This window comes from Telopea speciosissima, chromosome 8 (assembly GCF_018873765.1).
Source record: "Telopea speciosissima isolate NSW1024214 ecotype Mountain lineage chromosome 8, Tspe_v1, whole genome shotgun sequence".
NCBI lineage: Eukaryota > Viridiplantae > Streptophyta > Magnoliopsida > Proteales > Proteaceae > Telopea > Telopea speciosissima.
Window position 1 is genome coordinate 63276913 of NC_057923.1, and position 19559 is coordinate 63296471.

The following is a 19559-nucleotide window of genomic DNA, read 5'->3' on the forward strand; positions in this document are numbered from 1 at the left end:
AAATTTAGTTTTGTGTATATCCTCTCATTCTCTATGAAAAGTCTGATTTTTTGAGAGAGAGAGAGAGAGAGAGAGCTTTACTTTTAGATAAGTTGGTACTTTTTGAATGAAGGGTTTAGGGGGATCGAGTTTTCCTTTAGACACGGTGAATCTATTTACCGCGGGGATTCAGATGTGTACAGAAAGGTATTAAAAGGGTATTTTAGAAAACATACTAATACCTTATAAGGATTTGTGAACCCTATGATAATGGGGTGAACCTTCACCAAATAGTGAAGGAAAACTTTCTCCAAAGATTGATGTTATAATGTTTGACTTAAAATGTAGACACCTAATTTAATAATTTGAAAATGTTCCAAGCCTTTCTAAATGATAAAAAATTCAAACTAAGTCAAAAATTTCAGACTTAAAGTCTAAGAGGGAAGTAAGAGATCGATTGAGAGTGAACCAATAGAATAGATCCCACAGAGTCACAATAATGCTAGTTTGTTTGGACGCCATTGTTATTGAGCTCCGACCTCTTGAGTGTCTCTGAACCAATAACCATGCATGCACCAACCACGTCTGAGTTGAACATATCACTCGTCACTATTGTATTGAAAAAGATCAAAATAATTAAAAGCATTATCAAGTATTTATGTTGTATAAAACTATTTGTGCATGCATGCACTGAGAGTCTGAGATCGACTTGCTCTAATATCTTCATCATTTTTTTGTAGAAAACGAGAACCTAAAATAATACAAAAAAATTAAAAATCACAAATAAGCAATCACACAATATATACAAGGATTTACGTGTTTCGGCAAGATTATCTACATACACAATGAAATGAGCTCTCCTTCACTATCAATGGAGAATAGGGTTATAACCGTTCGTTTTCACACCCTTTTTTTTTTTTTTTTTGGATAACTAATTTATATTAAAAAAAAACCAAAAAGGAAAAATTAAATATACAAAAAAAAAAAAGCAACCACCTAGAACCCCTTTGAAACAGGCTTAAAGAGGGAAATGAGAGGCCCCTATAACAAAAACGAGACAGGCTACGCATCAACAAAAGTGTCAAAAACAAGGAAGTTATAACCGATAGTAGATACAAAAATCAGCATCTCTCTTAACCAATTTACAAAGTTTCTCTGGGAAGTCAACCGGGTTGAAGAATAGTCTCCACATCATCCGTAGGTAAGGAAGCAATATAATTTGCTGGTTGATTCACCTCTCTCATTAATTACAGAGAAAGAACCCTCGCTACAAATTTTTATAACAAACCCTATATACAAAAATTTATCGAAATACTCATATAATCCTAAAAAATTACCAATATAACCTCAAGGTCTTCTGCTCCTACGGCCTCTTAACGACCTGAATACAAGACATCAAACCCCCAACACCTTCATCACCATATATATATATATATATATATATATATAAAATTAAATCTGTATATTCATGGAATCATGCATGCATGGTGGAGGTTTAATAAGGGAATTAGAAAGATTCTCACCATCCCTCTTGACCAGCTGTGTTAGGTTCTTCATTGCAGTGGATTCTCATGATCAGTTCTAACTCTTCTTGGGAATCTCGAGAGAGAGAAAAAGCTTCATGAAAAATTTTCTTTATCAAATTTGCTTTGTTTTAAAGTTATTATAATTTGAGATCCAATGATCCAAGGTCGTGGCACATGTTTGTTACCACCAGTAGAACCTAAACTCAACTCAAGCTTTACGTAACCCGGCCATATATGCTTATCTGATCTTTCTGCTGGATTGATGACTCCATGGTGTATGGCACTGTCCCTATAGAACAGAGTCAAACCCTAATAATTTATCTGATATATATGGTCTCAAAATAATAATATTCATATTCCATAGAAGACAAATCTCTTGCATGCAAATTATATGGGAGCTTCTTCTCATTTGAGAATAGTTTTGTTTGGTTCATGGAAGGAATATGGTACCCTAGAAATTCAACTCTTTTTTTTTTTTAGTTATAAAATATATCAAAGACCTTCTATTATTATTATTATTATTATTATTTTTTGGGGCTAAATATTACTTATTTAATTTATTTTAGGAAACAATATTTTAGGTTTTAGTATATTATTTACACCAACTTCGGCATCATTACTTGAGGCTTAATTAGTAGGTCCCCTCACATGCTCATGTATAGTTGATATTTTAGGAATATATTCTTAAATCTTAAAGGGGGGGGAGGGATGGATATGCTGCTGGTGTATATTGGTATCTCATACATCAAGTCAATCGGGGCACATGAGGGAGTCCAATATAATTTGTATATTGGGAGCCCACATGGTTAGTGAGGAGAGAGGGAGTGTATGTGTGTCAGAGAGCTAGTGTGCATTACCGGCCAGCCGCGTGCATGTCATTTTTTTTTTATTCTTAGTAGTAAAATAGTATTTTTTGTATGCGCAAGTAAAGATTCCAATGTTAATGGCCCACTTTGATAAGATTATCAAGATGGCCCAAATATTTTCTACATGCTAGTTTTGATGTGACACAAATCTTGTAGACATGTAGACCTAAGATCCTCTACTCACACGTAAAATTTCAATTTAAACAAAGCTTGTCAAGTGGCAAAATAGGACTTTGAAAATTTTGACTATAAGAGAATATATAGTAGTGATCAAAGTATTGTAGACATGCATACGAAAATTCATGGGAATGCATATGCCAATACAAGCTAGAGAGAGGAATCAATTGAATAAAGCTATAAATTGGACCGAGTTTCCCTTCACCCATGGTCGAGAGAGAACCTCTTAATCTATGAGATTCTAACCTCTAATTGGATTGAGAAAAGATACTTCAAACTTCCACAACAGGAGTGGAAGATAATGATAACACTCACTATTCTAAGAATCCAATCAAAACGTAAAATAACTTTGGATGTAGAGATTCTCTCTTTCACACTTGATTGGTAATAAAAAACTTTCTACTATTTTAAAAAACAAAAAACCTTTTTTAACTTTAACTAAAAAGTATAAAATTTTAATTTATAACACTTCCAACACCTTATTATTGCACATTACTACCTTTTTCAAATTAAATTCGTGGTGATGACACACTGTTTGTTCACTTTACCAGTGGGAGGAGGAGATTCTTTCTTCAATCTCTACGGATGAAGGGAATTTCAATCCTTTTAAAGAAAGTATTAGTTATGTTGAAGAAGCTTATTATCCCAAAATGAAATATATAGGAGAAAGATTTACACGTTATTTCAAAATTCGGATCAGATTCAGTCGAATCGGTCTAATCGAATCAGAATATATAGGACAGCCCTGATCACATGTTGAATTCCATGCATATTACTTCATCTGCCCCACATATTTGTTGTATACACCAACTGTTTATATAAATTAATTAGGAATCTTTATTTTTCGTTTGGTCTGCGTGTAACATCGGCCGTTTTTTCTTGTAAAAATGCTTCTCTTATGTACTCTACATGACAACGTCTTAGATAAATGTTGAACATTGCATGTACATGCTACATGCACATACATGTAATAGAGCCACACTCATGTAATGTGTGTGTTGTGAGAGAGAAGCCAAACTCATGTATAAGAAAGAGAGACAGAGAGAGGTGGGATTAGCTTACTCTTTTTTATGGTGAAAAAAAGAAAAACCTTTAAACTAAAAACAAGAAAGTGGGGAGCAGTCTCTGTGGGGGAGCGTAGGGGCATGCACACACAGCAGCCAATGAGAACGTATTCTAGCATGTTGAGGGTTGGATTTTTTGCCTATCATGGGGGTAGGGCGGTCATTTTGTCCCCCACTATGTCTGGGTGTGGCCTGTGGTCCCCCCATAGAGACCATTTTCCCAACAAGAAAATACATCCAAAATGTTCTCTGAGAAATTGCCTCATAATTTATTTTTTCGAGCCCATATAGCTAACTTTATGAGCCCATCCAACAATTACCTTACTTTCTTTGTTAATATTTATGGAATTAAAAGAGCTGAAAAGAGTATTTACATTTATGGAAGGTTGTGCTTGACGCATTGGTCAAGTGCTCATTTACTGAATGCTTGGTCATGGGTTCAAGTCCTAGAAACAGCTTCTCTGAAAATAGAGGTAAGGTTGTGTACATTTGACCTTCCCCAGACCCTCTTAAACGCAAGAGCCTTGTGCACTGGATACGGCATTTTTTATCCAACAAATACTTCTATGGCATTGTTACCCAACAATTTTGCTCCACTAACACCTTGGGTAAAGCCCTCTGGTCTCGGCTTCTCCTGGAGATCTGCATACCCATATCAAGAATAGTTGAAACAAACATATTAATTACTACTGCCCATCCAACTTTGATTTGATTGGGTATCAAAACTTTCCCCAGAAATCACTAGTGGATGATATATAGTAGATCAGTGTAGAAGTATAAAGGAAGATATAATGCATTTGATTCTTTATCATCTAAATGTCAACTCTGCAGCCCATCTTGAAATGCATCTAAGAAAGAGATTTAGTGACTTACAACTGAAAATAGTTAGATTCCTTGATGACCAAAGGAAGTAGTAGGTAGTGGTGGCCGCCATGGTGTAAAAAAATAGTGAAAACTTGGAATCACCACTCACCAGTTAATTCCCCCCCTCCCCCCAACCCCTTCACTTAAGGGGAAGGCAAGTCACATCGAAATCAATAGCCATTAAAGGAATAATAATAAATAAATAAAAAATGCATGGTTCGAAGTTCTAAGTTAGAGTTCAGAACACCCTGGTATTGACGTATCCCACGTTTGATTCAATTATTTTAAGGGTTATACTATCAATTAATGGCATGAGCTGATTTGAGAGATAGTTTAATACTTCCCTTAACAATGATAATCAAATGAAAGTTCTTTTTTGTTCTTTAATAATTACAAGAACAATGGCCTATGAAAATTACAGAGCAGACTACCCAAAAGATAATCTAAAGAAAAAATGATACAGTGAAGAGCTAGCTGGGTTGTGGGTATTTCCTGCTTCCTGCTTCCTGCTTCCTGCTTCAGAGAGGATCAGACAACTAAATTATTAATTAAATTTTTTTTATAAAAATTTTGGGAAAAAGCAGAGTTACCAAAACTTGCCAAGTAGTCGCAGAAACCAATCACAGAGAAGATTCCAGAAGATTTGTCCCTTGGCCCCCTTTAATTTAAAGGTGACTCTCCATTGTTCTCTCTCTCTCGTTTTTTTAAACCCTAAAAAGCTCCAAATACATGAGCTGGTAAGTAGTGTAAATGTAAACCCTTATGTGTTATGTGATTGTCTGATACTACATTATTGCTGCTTTGATGTTTGACCCATCTCTTTTATCCTTTTTTTGATTTGTCGTAACCTTTTTTTTTTTTTTAGCTTTTTGGGGTTTTCATTCCAAATTTTTTTATGTAGTTTATCAAGGTATGTACTGTGTATTTGTAATTTTGTATCAGTGTTCTTCCTTTAAACAATCCAAAAATAATATAGTAACAATTGCACAGGTATTTAATTATGAATGTTTTGCTGTGGAGCACTGAGACTCTGAGGTTTTACTCTAATTTCTGCTGAGTATTGACCCACACGGCCACATTGCCACTCCTCATTAAATCCTACTGTCCCCCTTTTTCAACCCTTTTGTGGCTTTATATATATTTGCAGTTCCCTCTCACACCTTCTCTATGCTCACATTGCTTGCAAAGAAGTGATTCAATTCAAGCAAAAGTGCTGCCTTGTTTCCTGGCCAAACCCAAACTGTATTCTGTAGTGTTTGCCACTGACTTCTCTCTCTTGGACTGAATCATGTAATGAATTCTAGTATATTTGATGTTTGCTTGTGTTTCTGAGTACAAATCTGGTTTATCCTTTCCATCTGGGTACCTGGGTCATGTGAATCTTCCTGAACTTTAACTGATACCATCACTCTTTAGTTTCTTCTTTCACTTGAATCAATGGTTAGACGTTAGATCCCTTCTCTTAAAAGTTTCAGCATTCAGATAGTTTTTCTGCCACACTCAACTCATGTAACTCATGTGAATGTTAGATTTGCAATCTCTGTGGTGACATCCATAAGGACTATTTCTTGGTCCTCTCTGTTTGTTCTAGTCTCCTTCCTCTTTAAAACCCAATAAACCATTTCTCTGAGTTACACAAAACCATGGAGGAGACCTTTATACCATTCCGAGGAATCAAGAATGATCTTCATGGTAGGTTGATGTGCTACAGGGAAGACTGGACGGGAGGTTTAAAGGCAGGCTTCAGGTATACATCTACTTCTTCTTGCCTTCTTTCTTTTAATTTTATAGGCTTCTTGTTATTGGTGAATTTTAATATTAAGTAGAGATCTTATCTATTTTTTTGTTATCCTAAAGGATTTTGGCTCCCACCTTGTACATATTCTTCGCTTCTGCAATCCCAGTTATTTCATTCGGTGAACAATTGGAGAGAAATACGGGTGGGTACCTTAAATAAATCCTTGCTCTAATTGGCTTTCGTCTCTGCTGGTCAACTTCTTATGAATTATGATTTCAAGCAAGAGTTTTTGGGAGTTTATCACTCAGAAACTCTACTTGTTTGTTGCAGATGGGGTTCTGACAACGGTTCAAACATTAGCATCTACTGCATTGTGTGGAATTATACACTCTATTATTGGAGGTCAACCTTTGCTGATTCTAGGAGTTGCCGAGCCAACTGTGCTTATGTACACATTCATGTTTAACTTCGCAAAAGATAGACCTGATTTGGGGCCAAAGCTTTTCCTAGCATGGACTGGATGGTAAACTGTTTAATCCTGTTTTACAGAGTAAAATGACACTATGGTTTTGATAGATCTGATTTGAGTCTTAGGTAGCCATCTGAATGTGCAGGGTATGTGTGTGGACTGCGATCCTTCTGTTCTTGCTGTCTATTCTAGGAGCTTGCTCCATTATCAATAGGTTTACTCGATTGGCGGGAGAACTCTTTGGTCTGCTAATTGCAATGCTCTTCATGCAGCAAGCCATCAAAGTAATGCAATAATTCTTAACTCTTTTCATTTTACTGTCTTTGGTTTATGTTTGAAAGTTTTAGTAGAAACTAGCCTTCCTTTTACCTTACACAATTGGTATTTTGAGTCGAGCTAAACTTGATTTTATCTAGACTTATCCGACTATTTAGATTGTTGCTGTACATTTTAATTAGTAATTTGCAGTGCCTTTAAACCACTCTCTCTTCTTAATAGCAGAATTTGTCAATTCTAACATTTGAGTTGTGAATGGGGTACTCTAGGGACTTGTGGAAGAGTTTCGCATACCCAAAAGTGCGAACCCAAAGTTAATAGAATTTCTACCTTCTTGGAGATTTGCGAATGGGATGTTTGCCTTAGTATTATCATTTGGCCTTCTGCTTACTGCATTAAGAAGCCGGAAAGCACGGTCATGGCGATACGGATCTGGTATGTCTATCAGAATTTAGAATATCTTTGATCCTTAAGTGTAGTCATAGTGACTTAGCTGTTCTGTGCTTTTATTTAGAAGGGGAGAAAATAACCATTCTACTCAATTGCCACCTAAAACTCAAATCCTACAAGACTTTTGTGCTTAAAAATCAGTTAGCTTTCTAAGAAACATATCTTTTATGTGGAAATTTTGAACTTGAGTCCTTTCACAGGTTCGCTTCGAGGTTTCGTAGCAGATTATGGTGTTCCATTGATGGTTTTAGTCTGGACTGCCGTTTCCTACATACCAGCTGGCAGCGTTCCCCCAAGGATTCCTCGGCGGCTTTCCAGCCCAGATCCATGGTCACCTAGTGCATATGAGAATTGGACTGTCGTTAAGGCATGTTTTATGTTCATTTTTTTATTTCTGTTTCGGAAGTAAATAATTTTACTACAGATAGCTAGGTACATGTTCTCTTACCAGGTACTAATATGACTGATATTTAATTGATCAAACTGACAGGACATGCTAGATGTGCCCGTTCTTTACATAGTCGGAGCTTTTATTCCAGCCACGATGATTGCGGTGCTGTACTATTTTGACCATAGTGTAGCATCTCAACTGGCTCAGCAGAAAGAATTCAATTTGAGGAAGCCAGCTTCTTTTCATTATGATTTACTTCTTTTGGGGTTCATGGTATGAAAATCTCTCTCATTGCATGCTTTCATTTCTTACACACTGTTGTTTCTTATTTTGTGATACATGGATGATAGGTCATATTATGTGGTCTTCTTGGAATCCCTCCATCAAATGGTGTCATCCCACAATCTCCAATGCATACAAAGAGTTTAGCTACACTCAAGCACCAGGTAAGTCATCTAGAACCACCTCTATGGAATTCACACACAGATAAGGCCTATTAGATTGTTGAGGATCCTTGAGCTTACCCATCAGTCATGGTTGATCCAGTAATTCAATTAAATGTTACTTGATGTTCTCAGAATTCTTTTTTGACTGGATTTGCCTGAACTTGAGTCTCTGATGGATATTTTCCATACTAAGTTCAACTCAACACAGCCTTATTGCAAATATATTGGGGTTCAGCTACATAGATCCTGTTTTGCTGTTCCTTTCAAATTATTTCTTCTTTACAGTATTATTCTTTTATACTGTTGTTCACAATTACTTGTCTTACAATAAAATCTGTGTATTTTCAGTTGCTACGCAACCGTCTTGTGGCAACAGCACGCAAAATTATGGGTAAGAATGCAAGCTTGGGGCAGTTATATGGAGGTATGCAAGAGGCTTATCAACAGATGCAGACTCCATTGATCTACCAGCAGCCAGCAGCCACAGTATGTCTGGATGTCTTTGGTTTTGAGTTCCATTAACTATAAATTTGCTGTTTTTTTTTTTTCTTCTTTTCTCTCGAAGCAATGGGTAAAAATGGTTGAAAACTTGACAAATCAACTGACGACTCTCTAAGTCGAGTCATTTTTTAGACGGTACATCCAGAGAGTGATTAGTAGCTAGGTTTGGAAACTACCCTGTCCAAGCCATGTTATCCTGAGTTAATTTACTTGTAGTGGTGGTCACTAGGCAAGTCAACAGTGACAACCTGCACATGGTATTTCTTTTTACGGTTAAGGCTTTTGTGACCTGGCCTGAAACATGAGTTTCTTGATCAGGGACTAAAGGAACTGAAGGAGTCTACAATTCAATTGGCTTCAAGCATGGGAAATATTGATGCTCCAGTTGATGAGACAGTATTTGATGTTGAGAAGGACATTGATGATCTTCTGCCTATTGAGGTCAAAGAACAGAGGCTTAGCAACTTGCTTCAATCTTTGATGGTGGGAGGCTGTGTTGCAGCCATGCCTTTTCTTAAAATGATTCCGACTTCAGTACTTTGGGGCTACTTTGCCTTCATGGCTATTGAAAGTTTACCTGGCAACCAATTCTGGGAGAGGATCCTATTGCTCTTCACTGCTCCAAGCAGAAGATACAAGTATCTCCTTAGTCACTTATCTTCATTTTTTATTTATCATTTCCATAGCACCTCCCCCCCCCCCCCCCTGGGTTTGTAAAGAAAATAACTAAATCATGCTTTTGCAGAGTGCTTGAGGAGTGCCATGCTACTTTCGTGGAGACTGTTCCTTTCACGACGATTGCATTTTTTACTCTTTTCCAGACAGCATACTTGCTCATTTGTTTTGGTATTACATGGATTCCAATTGCTGGGCTCCTGTTCCCTTTAATGATCATGCTTTTGGTTCCTGTAAGACAGTATATACTGCCCAAGTTTTTCAAAGGGGCATTCCTTTCAGATTTAGATGCCGCAGAATATGAAGAAGCACCACCAGCTTTAACAATGAACCTAGCAACTGTAAGTTTTCTTGTTTTATGCTCAAAGTCAGGAAAACTCAAATTTATTAATCTTTTACGTCCTATATTTCGATATTTTTGTACATATATTGCTATAAGCAATTAAGATACATATTTGCAACTAGTTACCTGCTTAGGAACTATGATCCTATTATCCCAGAGTTTATGAATAATCTCAAACTGATTTACATTATTAAGATGTTCCTGTGCTCAATTTAACTTATGCTCTTGCATTGTTGGAATGATGTTAGCAGGAGGGAGAGATGGTTGTAAGAGCCTCTTTTGCAGAGGAAGAACTTCTAGATGACCTCATTACTCGGAGCCGAGGTGAGATAAAGCATATATACAGTCCAAAATTAACAAGTTCCACAGCAACTCCAGCAAAAGATCCCAAGAGCATTCAAAGCCCTCGGATCTCAAACACGGCATATAGCCCTCGTATAAGTGAACTGAGAGGGGATAAAAGCCCCCAGCTTAGTGGGAGAGGGCCCAACAGTCCAAGGACTGGAGAAGCAAAGCCATCTACTTTGGGACAGAGTGCTCGGAACTCAACTTCAAATTAGAAAGTATCAATATTATGACACATAGATATATAGGTTGTTTGTGGTGGTCTTTCTTTTTTTTTTTTCGTGTGTATTTGGTGTGGACTGACTTTCATGTAAAATCTTTTGCCTTCTTCTCCTATCAACCCAAAAAAGAATTTTAAGTATAGAATCATAGCAATAATACAAATGTGGGTTTTTCTGCTGCATCCATTTTGTTTATGAAACTTTGTTGTGTTAAAAGGCTGTTGCTAGTTGGTTTGTAGAGCAAGGAAAAATGGAAAAGAAAAAGTGAGAGTATCTTATGAGCAAAGACAAAATATTGATGAGTTCATAAAATTTTAGAGGACAATGACATGCACAAATGTGCAGATCAGTATACCATGAGTCATGAAGTAAATGTCTCATTTAGATGGTGACTTGTCTTTCTAACTGAACCACAACATTTTTGTTTCAGTTCAACTGATGTGTCCTGTCATGGCTACTTTATCAAGATATGAATGCTAACCATGACTCAGTGAGTCTACATATGTTGCATTTCAACTTGCTAGATAACAAGGCAGAAGAAGTGGCTTAATTATATGGCTCTTTCTCTGTAAATTGTACAACCCATGTGTTTGCATAGAAACCCTAAGTTCTTGTCATTTTGTGAGTTTTGACATGCATCAAATTATGATGACACCATCTTCTTAATCAATACATCACTAACACAGAGTTTGTTATGTTGTTTCCTTCATCTACATGTACAAAGATTGGAACTTTTCTTGGCATTAAGATTTGAGAGTATCCATAAATTGATAATCTTAAGAAGATTGGAAGGCAGAAAATACAAACTGATAATGGATTTGATGATACCCGTACCTTCTACAACGACAACAACAACAACTTAGTCTTATCCTAACTAAATAGGGCCAGTGCCCTCCAATCGGCTCTATTCGAAGTCATACTTGATATAAGGCCTAAGCTATGCTGTCTTTCCTCACCAAATCTCCTAGGGTAATTTTAGGTCTACCTTTGGCTCTTTTGGTTCTTTCAATCTAAGTCAAATCACTCCTCCGTACTGGAGCATCCAAAGGCCTCCATTGAACATGGCCATGCATTCTTTACTTTATCTTTCCTAGTTTTGCCACTCATCCATCTCAACATCCCCATCTCCTATACTAAGCTTATCTATATGATGCCTCTTAACTGCCCAACATTTCGCACCATAAATCATAGCCGGTTGTATGACTGTCCTATAAAGTTCCCCTTCAAGTTTTAAAGGAATACGTCAATCACACAACACTTTGGATGCACCTCCACTTCATCCATCCTGTTTTAATTCTCTGTGACACATCATCCTCTATACACACCATATAATTCGTCTTTATTCTACTTATCTTACAACCTTTTGTTTTATCTCATTCACCAAAACAATATCATCAACAAAAAAGAACACACCAAGGAACCTCATCTTGAATGTCTCTGGTTAAATCATCCATGATAAGTGCAAACAAATAAGTGTTTAAAGCTGATCCTTGATGTAAACCGCTTGTAATTGGGAATTCATTACCTTGACACCTATAGTTCTTACACTAGTCACCACACCATCTTACATATATTCAAACTGACTTTTTCTGAGAACGAATTGCGTTTGTGTTTGCTGGACAGAGCAGAAGCAACTTACTGTATTGCTATGAGCACAGCTAAGCTGACCTCTTGGTTCAGCCAACCCATACCCTTCCACATGTTTTATAAATATGAGGATGAAATGGGTCTGAGATGTTTCAAGAACACTGTAAGATAATTGTGTATTATACAATATTATAATGAAATAGGTCTGAGATGTTTCAATAACAACTGTAAGATAAATTTTCCTTTCTTTCCCTTTTTCTTTTTTTTTTTTTGGGGGGGGGAGGGGAGGGGGGTGTTGGGGGGCTTAATAATTGCATCTAACTGTATAGAATGGATATAGTTATCCCCAAGAAAGTTATTTCTTTATCAATGAGAAGAGAAAATGTATGATAAAGAATATTCTTCTAAGGACCTCAAGATCCATGGAGATCTCATTGAACTAAGATTAATCATAGCACCCCCCAAGAAAGAAAAGATGACATAATCCTTGGATTCCCATTATCTAAATCCACATTCAAGCATTACTAGGCTAGGTCATTGTGGAAGCCCAGGGACATGTCACTCTAGGAGTAGAGATCATAGGGTACTTGTTCTCAACAATTGTGTCTTTTGGCTGAGGTTTATCCACATGGAAATCCACTCATCAGAAGCCCCAAAAAAAAAAAAATCAATGCATGAAATGTCAAATGATGTAATATGTTGCAGAAAGGGGACTGGAAGAACCAAAAAATGAGTTAGGTTGAGAGAGCTGTAAAAGAAAGTAAGAGTAGCAGCTATCATTCTTTTAGTTCAACCATCCAGACATGGAAAGGGTGAAGCAATTAGGTATAATTAAGTATGAGATTCTCAATTGCAGAGGAATGTGGGTGTCCTGGTAGGGTAGTTCTCATACCATTGACTTTAATACTTAGTGGGAACTGTAGGGTCACCTTAGGTAATGATTTCAAGTATCTATGTCTTTGATTTTTCTTTGAAATTCTTTTTGTTTGGTTCAGTGCATGTAAACTCACTCATTACGAAGAGACTATCAAACTTTGTGATGGGACAATTCTCTTTAATGGTGACTATGGCCTTGTGTGGAATGTGATCCATAAGTTTATAAACTTTGTAAGTGCACACTTGCTTGCTTCTCTTATCAGGTCTTAAGATTGGAAGGTTTGAAAAAGGGCCCCTCCACAGAAAGGCTAGTTTGTAAATTAACCCATTACACATAAGACAATCTAATCTAAATAGAGAGGACAGGATAACATATAACCAATGCTGCATGAGTGTTGCATGGCAGGATGACCCTACAGCTACAAGGCATGTAGCAGAGTAAGTTGGATGAGGTTAACCCAACCTGTTTTTTTTCTCTTGGGCTGGGCTAAGAGTTCCAGAATGTGGGCTGGGTTATTTGAGCATTGGGTTCCGCCGGCACCAGCCAAATTGTGTTGTTACATGCCACACCAATGGTAGTGCAAAGAATATCATCCACGTGTGGCCCACGTTTCATTATAGGTGAGGGTGCGTGTTAGAATCTGTACTCTAGCATCGTGTACTTTTTCCCTATTTGGGTGTTGGGGTTCACCACGCCTAAACTTGGTTCCTTAGCAACCATACCCTCAATAACCATCACATGGTAGTTCAGATTGATGGAAATTTTATGGACAAAGAGCTAAGGGTCCCTGCTCACATGTCAAGTTGTAGTAGGCTAAATAGCAAAACAAAGCATTGGAAAATCGGGGACTACCAAGAGGATGCATAGACATACATGAGAGGGTATTACTTATATATGGAAGGGTACATTGAGTCAAAGCAGGGGAAAAAGAATCAATGTGGGCCCCACATCTCATTATATGTGAGGGTATTGAAAAATCGGGGAATACCAAGATGATGCATGGACATACATGAGAGGGTATTACCTATATATGGAAGGGTACATTAAGTTTGGGTCTGAAGTTTGGCACGTGGACAATCCACGTCATTCCCTAGATATTATTAGTTGGCAGAATTGCCACATCATTTTCCATGTGGCAAAAGTACACTACTATAGTGTTAATAATGAAATCAAGTCAGAGTAAACCTTTTACTTAACCATGGAAGAGAAAAGAAGCTTATGATGTGTGCAGATTCCTGCACATGCCTTCTCACATCCCACTCATGGGCACCACACTCTTTTCTCATTAAATGCTCCTACTGGACAATTCGATCACCCATCCCCTCATTGGTGAGAAACTGCACTCTAAGTGTGGTAGTGATCCCTCTCCCATTACTTAATTACTTGCATAGTACATTTATGTAATACATATAAGGGAGAATGTTCTCTGTGCAGCAGCGCAACTTGCGCCCAGGCACATGGGCAGCCTGTGCATGGGGGGTAGGGTGGTCATTACGCCCACCCCCATGTGCCTGGGTGCAGGCTGCGTTGAGGCACAGAGAACAACGTCCCTACATATTATTACTTTTCATATGATTTTTTATGCATTATCTTTGGGGAAAAGAACGTTGCTAGGCTGTGTAGCATACACTAGTGCCTCCCTTTGTCTATCTTTTTCCTTCTCCTATTGAATGACATATCTACCCCTTATTATGGATTGAGAGAATGGACATAGGGAAGCGCTATGCTACACAGCCAGACATTGAGCTCAATCCGATTATATTTTTATGCACTTTGTGTAAATATATTAAAGAATATTATTTATAAGAGTATACAATTATAGCTCAAAATAACATAATGGAAGCATTATAATAATATTCAAAGAGAAAAAGGCTGGGCACACCGCCGGGAGGCTTGTACCCGCTCTATCTATATATTTCTTTCTTCCTTTGAAATGACTCCCCTACTCGTCCTGTATAATGCCCCATCCCGCACTCCCACTGGTGCTGCCCGCTAGCTTACCACATGCGGACAGTGTGCCTATCCCTCTCACAATTCAAAGTGTATATTCTCCCACCTCTAAAGAGGATGACAGTCCCATCCCCTGTTTTCACAGGGCCGTTTTTTCAAATCCAAATTAGTTAGGAGCCCATCCTATATGGCATGTTTAAGTTTAGGAAACCTAAGCCCAATGCTGGCTACTCTGGGTTTGGGCTTAGGATATATTATATTATATATAGATACTTGGGGCCTTGGGCCAGGCTGGATGGTCGTAAGCTATACCGTCATAGCGTAACCACTTCTCCAACCTCTAAGGTTATGTTTGGAAGCAACGAAAGAAAAGAAACTTCTTTACAACTTACAAGTATAGCCTGCTGAGTGCTGCCTGCCTAGATGGCCTTAAATTTCAGTGTTTGGGATGAGAAAAAAATGTTGACTTTAGACAGCAATAGTTAAAACAAAATGTCAACTAAAATAAGAGACTACATTACATGGTCAAGTTGTCAATTTAGGCTATGTTTGGTTGCAAGGGGAACTAAAGGAAAGGAAAGTGAAAATTTTCAAACCTTAAAAAGAAACTTTTGTAATAGTTACCCTATGTGATTGTATAAAATATTTAAATTTCATACCATATTTAATAATGATACATTTTACATGTAATTTTTATTTTACTTTTTAAACCAAAGGGAATTGAATGCAAAGTAAAGTGAAATTTAATAACCAAATATAGAATGATTTGGAGCAAGTGATATACTCACATGAGATAATGATTACAAAAATTTCCTATTTAAGTTTAAAAATTTCACTTCTCTTCCCTTTAATTAAAAAATCAAAGGTTTTTTTTTTTTTTTTTGGATTAAAAAAAAGGGCTGATGTTTTGTTTTCTTTTTTTTTTTTTTGGAGACAGGAGGGGTATCCGACTTTAAGCCGACTAAATCCCCCCTGGTCTCGTACATGACCCCCACGCCACGCACGAACCCGGAGCTTCTGGGCCCTAATGAGCCTTAGGCGGGTGGCCCCAAGAAATTATGTAGCAGCGAAAGTTTGATCATGAGACCTCGCTTCCTGAGGCAGAGTCTCATGTCCCCTCCAAGCCAGCTGCACTAACCCCTTGAGGTTAGGGCTGATGTTTTTTGTGTTGCAACATAGCCTGCGATCCTATGCTTAGACACATAGGCCTGCCATTCAGGGGGGGCAGGGTGATCAGTTCGCCCACCCCCATGTTTCTGGGCGCAACCTACACCCCCAGCACAGAGAACATTTGACCTAAAAAAAATGCTGATTCCCAAAATCCATTTTGGAATATATCATCAATACATTTAGATTTTTATTTTGAAAGGGTATTTTCTTAGATGAACAAAATAAGAAAAAAATTATAAACCAACTAAGTTTGCAAATTCAAAGTATCAAACAAAGTCAAATCGTTGTAGATTGGAATGTGAGCTACCTTAAAGGGCCGTTAAAAGACCCCTAAAGTTTTAGGTGCAAAGAATTCTTTGTAAACATAGATAAACATGAGAAGAGAACTTGTAACCACACACAGGTGTGAGGAAAAGAACTTATAATCCTTTTCTACATTGTTAGCGAAATTGTTCTCGGCGGACAATAGGCATCTTACCGAATCACGTATAGATTTTGTTTTCTTCATCACACATAAGATTTTCATTTGTCCAAAAATATTCCCATTTCTTCTTCTCTCGTATAATCTGATGTGAGCCATTACATCGTCATATTGAATAGGTTCTACTCGTAGAAACTGTCCCTTAGATCCAAAACTCAAAAACCCTAGAATCAGGATCAATCATGACCGATTTCGATTTTTGAAAACAGATCAATCATGATTGATTCCGATCTGACTAACCTGATTTGTCCGATCCGATTCCGATTTTTTAAAACCATGATTGTGATTATTGGTAATCTGAAATAGGTTAGAAGTTAACCACTTCCATATTCCATCCTCTTTCTGTGAGTTTTACAACTTAGAAGAGTAGTAGTAAAGATTAATAAAAGAGAAATAATAAAAAAAAAGTTGTGATTAACACCTCTAACCTACATTCCTACTCCCTACAGTAATACACAGATCGAGGAGGTTCGGTTACAGGGCAAGTTGTAGATTCAATCTGACTCCTTGATCTTCTTCTTCTTCTTCTTCTTTTTCTTTGTGATTTTTTTTCTGCTTCTTCCTCATAATGTTGTCATCTCCTTCACGATTACAACTAGAGCGGATTAAAGAAGGGGTTTTGAATTCAATCTGCTCTGCAAAATCTTCCCTTTTAAAAGAGGGAACCCAGAGGGACTTACCAGATTTCTTCTCCGCCTCCTTATCTTTCTTCTTTGTGTCATTGTTGAGTTCCCGTTTACGAGCACTATCACGAACATCTCGAAAGCTTCTGATCAGAGCGAAGAACCTCTCTATCTTCTCTTCTTCATCTTCTTCTTCTGCTGATTCTAATTCCTTTTTGACATCTTTCTCTTCCTTATTCATTTCTTCCAATTCGATAAGGATTCAGGAATGCTGCAATGGTTGTTGTCTTCGTTGTTCACATTTGCCTTCCATTTTAAAGCTCTGCTTAGATTCTTTTCCTGTACCGGCATGGAATTTTTGAATTTGAATCGGTCTTTTCACGACTCCTCTGTGAGACACCGGGTTCAAATGAATGAAATGACAAAATTAGCTCGCCAACGAACCACCTACCCTATATGACTCCCTCAGTCCCTCTCTCCTAGAAAGTCATTAGTTGGAATTGATTATGGGTATTTTGGTCAAAGAAGAGAGATATCGAGCAACCATGCCGGAGGAGGATGATGAGGATGTCAGGGACTAACGTCATCATCCTCACGTCCTTCAACCTGACGTGTATTAGATGACGTCACTCCACACTATCTTTTCCGTGATTCACATCTTTTAAGGAATAAGAAATAGTTATTAATAGTTGGTCGAATCATATGGCGAGAGAAGGTATCCAAGGGTGTTTGTGGAAATATAAAAAGTAGACTTACCGTGTCATTAAAATGGGGCCAGGATTCCCATGCTGCGGTATAGGGAATCTTAATCTTTCATGTTACATCAATCAGGATGTGAGAATAATAAGGGCCCACAACTCGGTAAAGTCACGGAGTATAGAGAAAAAATATGGACGAGAGCAGATATATAATTATGTGAGAGAACTTCGGTGTGGTGATTATGGAATTAAGTAGGGGTGTCAATTCTAAGCTAGTATCGGTTGGACTCACTTATCCTGGCCGGTGAAAGCTCAAAATCGATCCGACATGTTAATTAAATGTGTTAAGCTAGGGTCCGATAGGCGTTTGATCGATTGTTTGATACGTTTAAGAACCGATGCATTCAAGTATGTTTATGGATTGTTTGATTTATTTTACTGTGAAATTGCTGGGTAAAAATTAAATAGAGCACATAATTAAGACCATTTCTATTGTTCAAAATGTCATCATATATATGTCCATTGAGATTGAGATTGAGGGTCATAGAGCTTCAAATAATTTTACTACAAAGAATTGAATCCTCATTAAGAGCTATATATATGGACTAAACTTGTATTTCCCGATTATAGCCGATTTAGTATGAGCTTGTTTATAGGCACATCTAGCCTGTTTATAACCCATTTAGTACAAGCCCAATTATAGACCACTACCCGATTGACCATTTATAAATGAGACCATGCCTAACCTATGACGACTGATTACTTAAACGAGTCAGTCACGGTGCAAGATCCTAAAATAGGGAGAGCGATTAGACCCGAGCAGAACCAGTTTGGACGGACCAATTAGCACCCTTAGAATTAAGTATTGATATCAGATCGGTTGTATAGACTGATCTATATAAGTATTGATCTCGGCTGACATTGATTTATGGTCTATCCCACATTGGTGGAACAATTTTTATAAAGAGAAAATTATTCAAAACAATTTTATTTTATCGAAACTGATACCAATATTAATAACCATGTTGGGGATATTTTACCATGTTAAAATTCTTGAATTTCATTTGAAGTTTAAAATCATAAGTCTTCACTATGCAAGATCTTGGTCAACACACTGTGTGGCAATGCTATCGATATATAACTAGTTGCGCTTGGGCCTACCTACTTGTAGTAAACCTAGCTAAGGATGTAAATGATAGTCAAAAACCCGTACTCGATTAGTGTTCATATCCATTTAGGAATTCATATTTGAAATTTTGGTTTCTGGAAACTATTTGAACGGTTTACAGAAATATCTAAATCCGTTCGAAATCTATATTTTTCAGTTCATTGAATCCCGTGCTGATGGAAGTGCTACACAACCAAACAACAATCTCTTATCCTAATGATAATGAGATATATATATATTTTTTTGGTAAGACAATGATAATGAGATATGAATTAGGGTATCTTGGGAACTTCATAGTTCATACAATGTGGACTAATAATACCATCTGGTAAATAGATTGCTCCAGATAAAAAATATTCCTTTCTAATTGACTGACTCAGAAAACTTTTCTCCAAAATATTATTTAGTATTTTGATTTTTGACCCGTTCGATAGATAAGCAATATATTAAATCCGGTAGTCCATGTTAACAGAGTGGTCCACCCTATAGAGCTAAATCCACTATGAGCATTAGACAATGGACTCATAGCCAAAATCATTCTCAATATGGGCTAACCGAGAAATCCCTCAAGCATGAAGCTGGTCCAGGCCATTCTTTGGGCAGTGTTGCATGGGCCAGATGTCCTTAGGTTTAAAACTGGACCAGACCACGTACTAAAAAGAGGCTGGTTCATG

At 37.3% G+C, this 19559-nt stretch overlaps 2 protein-coding genes across 4 annotated transcripts; one reads left to right on the top strand and one right to left on the bottom strand.

The window, feature by feature from the left end:
• The first annotated feature begins 5720 nt into the window (after positions 1–5720).
• LOC122671762 (probable boron transporter 2) lies at positions 5721–10517 on the top strand. 3 transcript variants are annotated; one of them, XM_043869177.1, is made up of 12 exons: positions 5721–6223; positions 6334–6416; positions 6545–6737; positions 6829–6967; positions 7229–7394; positions 7610–7776; positions 7900–8073; positions 8151–8246; positions 8595–8735; positions 9066–9385; positions 9493–9763; positions 10017–10517. In XM_043869177.1, the coding sequence occupies exons 1-12, from the start codon at positions 6120–6122 to the stop codon at positions 10323–10325; spliced, it is 2163 nt and encodes a 720-aa protein (XP_043725112.1). In that variant the 5' UTR covers positions 5721–6119; the 3' UTR covers positions 10326–10517. The 3 variants fall into 3 exon arrangements, with proteins under 3 accessions (XP_043725112.1, XP_043725113.1, XP_043725114.1); XM_043869178.1 differs by having other exon boundaries at positions 8595–8732; XM_043869179.1 differs by having other exon boundaries at positions 8595–8728; positions 9062–9385.
• A 6297-nt stretch (positions 10518–16814) lies between these two features.
• Positions 16815–17295, bottom strand: LOC122672810 (protein NIM1-INTERACTING 1). The gene has a single exon (XM_043870305.1). It carries the CDS (start codon positions 17258–17260, stop codon positions 16871–16873), a length of 390 nt encoding a protein of 129 aa, XP_043726240.1. The 5' UTR covers positions 17261–17295; the 3' UTR covers positions 16815–16870.
• Between the last annotated feature and the right edge of the window lie 2264 nt (positions 17296–19559).